The 3999-nt window shown below is 38.7% G+C and overlaps 1 protein-coding gene across 1 annotated transcript in view; it reads right to left on the bottom strand.

Annotated features, from left to right (window-relative positions):
• LOC119836216 (NADH dehydrogenase [ubiquinone] 1 beta subcomplex subunit 9-like) overlaps positions 1-944 on the bottom strand; it is a 2073-nt gene extending 1129 nt beyond the window's left edge. The window contains exons 1-2 of the mRNA XM_038361484.1: positions 757-944; positions 138-280 (exon numbers count right to left, since the gene is read on the bottom strand). Of these exons, the coding sequence (XP_038217412.1) occupies positions 138-280; positions 757-854 (241 nt within the window). The 5' untranslated portion in view covers positions 855-944. The remainder of the gene's footprint in view (positions 1-137; positions 281-756) is intronic.
• Positions 945-3999: the final 3055 nt, after the last annotated feature.

Below are 3999 nucleotides of genomic sequence, written 5' to 3'. Positions count from 1 at the left end.
ATAGAGGTTTACCTCGTCCCACTAACAGAGGTAATTCAGTGCCCAAGTGTTGGGACCTCAGCATGAGTTCCAGTTACGCAGGTTTCTCACTTATCCAGGTCCCACTTAACCAAGTTTTACTGTAATCCACAACTTACACTTCTTAGGGATGGGATGTATGATTGCAAAGAGAGCATCTTCCTCCTCTTGCAGGCGTCGGTTGAACTCCCGCTGGTCCTTCAGTGCCAAGATCTGGTCAAACCTCTCGCGACACAGCACTGCTTGGAAACGGTACACATGCCTGAAATTTGACAACTTTCATATTGCATCATTTTAACAGCATAAAAAATGACAAGAGAAATGAATACTACACATATCATAATCAAATTGTAAATGAACAAACGGTGAATTTAAACTATTTATAATTAGTATTAATACAAATCAATGTTATACTGTAACTGTAAAGATCACATAAGACTAGCCCATAATTAAGATATTGAGTAAGATACTTTAAATTTGACACAAATTTGTGGGTACATGTACAATAAATGCGAGAATAAACTACAATGAGGTTATCTGTGACTACAAAATGTTCCTTTCAATTACCTTACATTACATTTTAAACTTTAAAATTCAAATGAAAGAAATCTTGCATTGGAAGATAATAAGTACCGCGTTGTTTTCATAGATTAGAACTGGAAATGGTAGAAAAATAAGATATAAAATTACGTAATTAATCTGGCGAAGTGCAGGGAAGAGTTTTGATTCAATTCTTACCTTCTATCATAATAGGCTTCTAAATTGCGCAGTGTTCTTTTGTAGAGGCTTTGAAGTTTCTGTGTTTGTGTTTTTATTCCTAAAGGTAGAACCGACATTTTCGTATTTTGTAGCGCTGTAATAAATCAATGTAAATAAACGTCAACAGTCAATCGTAACTAAAAATAAAAATTTGAGAGTTGAGACCGAGACATGACATTTGACTACCGCTGTGAAATTGCCACTGGCAAAAAGCTTTGTCTATGTTGTCACTCTTTGCCATAAGAGAAAAAAAGTCAATGTCATGTAATATGTATTTTAGATAAATAGATTAAACGTTTATTAAAATAACACGTTAAATACACAACAATTACAAAATAAAAACAATTGAACAAAGAAAAAATAACAGACAGAGGAAAAAACAGGACGAGACAAAAGGCACTGTATTCTACTGTCAAGTAGAGTTAATGGGGACCCTGACGCTGATATTCTGCCAACACCACTTGAGGGTCGAAGAATAAGATACTAACATAATTAAATGAATACCATTACAATTGAGTTAAAAGCAATGGTGGCTCAGTGGTGAGAAGCCCTTACTTTAAAAATCGATAAGTCGGGGTTCGAGACCGAGCGAGCGAGCAGGAAATAAATTGATTTTTCAATTTATCTGCGCATGTGGATAACATCACCACTGCTAAAAACGGCGAAGGAAAACATGATGAGAAAACCGGGATGTCCAAGAATCAAAAGTTCGACGACATGTGACATCTACCAACCCGCACTTGGCCAGCGTGGTGGACTATGTCCTGAACCCTCATAGGAGACCAGTGTCCCAGCAATGGGAACATATATGGGCTGATGATGATGATGATGACATGTGAGTGAGACAAAAATAATATTGAATACATGGAATAAAGAATAGTATAAAAATAGATGAAATAAATAACAATAATAATAAACCCGCAGGGCACCTTGTGGCAAGGTGACGGAGAGTAGCGCCCCCGTGGTCCTTAGTTTTCCCGGGGGAGGCCCGCATCCTCACCTCCGGACTGTCTCGGTGGCAGTTCGGAGTGAACTCCTCTGGCTTGCCTTAATTGGCCGTCCAGAATGGTGATGCAAGAGCTATATCCTCGGGGGTGGTAGTGTCTAATGGCGTAATAGCGGGGAAAACGAATCCGGGCCTGCGGGCCCGCGATGATGATGCTAGTGTTGGTGTGTTGGGAGCTCATCGACCGAACTGGCAAGTCACCGTCTGCCACTATTTTTATATTTTCGAAGTTGTAAAGGCAGACGCCCATAGTTTCCCATAGACCCGACCTACCAATCCATCGAACACCCCCCTTCCATAGCCTAGTTTTGTGACGTTCAATTTTTTTGCAATAGTCCTACCTCGGCCGCGGACTGCCCAGGGTTGTGTCCCACAGCACATTAAATTCTCTAAAGGGCCTCTGCGTGTTGGATCTGTGTCCCCATGTAAGCCTTCCAAAAGACCGGGTGCTTTCCTTCTGGAGGTACCCGAGTATTATGGAGAGATACACATGATAATAATAAATAATAGCTTTAAGAACTACTAAAGTGCAAGGTAGGTGGCTCAAAACTTAGGCGTCTACGACAGAGTCAAAACTGCATACAATGAGGAAAGAATTAAATTATGAAATAGATTTTTGAATATTAAGAAGGTGGGATCGGTAAGCGACTTTAAAAAAAATTACTACGAAGTTGTTGTATAGGTGGGGGGATGTGGTTCCTTCGTGGTGGTATCCTTGCGGATTGTGCCATCAGCTGAATTACACAGCTTGATTCCGCCCCATTCTTCTATCCCCATTCTTCTATCGGTCGTCGAAGCGCACAGACTCAGACATATAGTGGATGTTCCAAGTACCCGGACGAAGCGGTTTGATTCCACATTCTTACCGCAAGCATGCTTCCTGAGTCTGTGTTCCCCGACGAGTACAATCTGGAGGTCGTCAAGAGAAGAGTGAACAGGTACCTTCTAGGGAAGCGCGCTTCATCTTAAACCACATCGCAGCTTATCATCTGGCGAGATCGTGATCAAGCGCTTCCCTATCACGAATAAAAAAAAATAAAATAAAAATCAACTTATCAAACAGGTAAGCGGGCTGTTTCGTCTTTAGGAGATCAAATAGGAAACAAGCAAGATACAAGCAAGCAAATTTTTGTCTACTTTTCATATTAAGAATTTAGATGAGTTAAGGAAGGGATTAATGTGAGATCTTGGTGGGACATTTAAAACAGTATCTGATACTGTATGCGTTCTGTAATTTTTGAATAAGATGTTAAGAATGCTGAAGTAGGCAGGGGCCATAAATATTTATGCAGTAATTGAGTTTAGAAAACACAATTTATTATCATAAAAGCAGTCGAAGATCAGTCGTGATGAAAGGACGCAATTTATAAAAAAAAAAATTAGAAGGATAAAAGCAGTTACGTACAGTATTCAGCACATGGCTCTCGAAATGAAGTCGGTTATCAAACATTAGTCCTAGATTTTTTTCCTCATCCACCTCAGCGATCGGAAATTTGTCAACGCATATGGAGATACGTAAATCTTTGATTGCCCCAACTTGCCGCCTCGATCCAATGATATTTCGATATATTACGGTTTAATACCAATGAGTTTTTTGAAGCCCAAGCAGAAATGAGATCCAAATCCTGCGACAGCCCACTTAAACGTTCCGAGGCGTTGTCACGACTCATTGGTATATACCTAAACCTGCAAATCATCAGCATAAGATGGTAATTTGAGAATTTTATACACTCTGTTATGTCCACAGCGTAGATCATAAAAAACACTATAAAGGTACTGATTTTTGTATTTTGAAACAAATTTAAATAATTATTTTGTAAAGTACCTCCAGTGGAAATTAACTGCTGCTTTGTGTAGAACTATCTTCTACTTGTAAAGTATATTAATCGCGTTTAAAATCCGTTATAAATCTCTAAATTTTTATTGTCTTGTACTGTTGTAATATTAATGCATCAAGAAAGATACGCTTCTATTTTGACTATAATTTGAGTACTGCAAAAACAATGTCTATCCTAATAAATTACTAAATGCATAATATGTACCTAACTTAATCTCCGTACCTTCCACTCAGCTGTTTTTGCGTGAAAGAGTTACAATAAGTTAAATTCAAACTTGTTTGTTAATATTCAAAGACTAACTGATCCGCCTCGGACACACTATTAAACTCACGCGACACACATTTTCTTCTTTTGATATGAAATCCTGAAAAAACCAAT

This window comes from Zerene cesonia, chromosome 23, assembly GCF_012273895.1.
Source record: "Zerene cesonia ecotype Mississippi chromosome 23, Zerene_cesonia_1.1, whole genome shotgun sequence".
NCBI lineage: Eukaryota > Metazoa > Arthropoda > Insecta > Lepidoptera > Pieridae > Zerene > Zerene cesonia.
The sequence above is the reverse complement of the archived record's forward strand: the minus strand, read 5'-3'. Positions and strand labels throughout refer to the sequence as shown.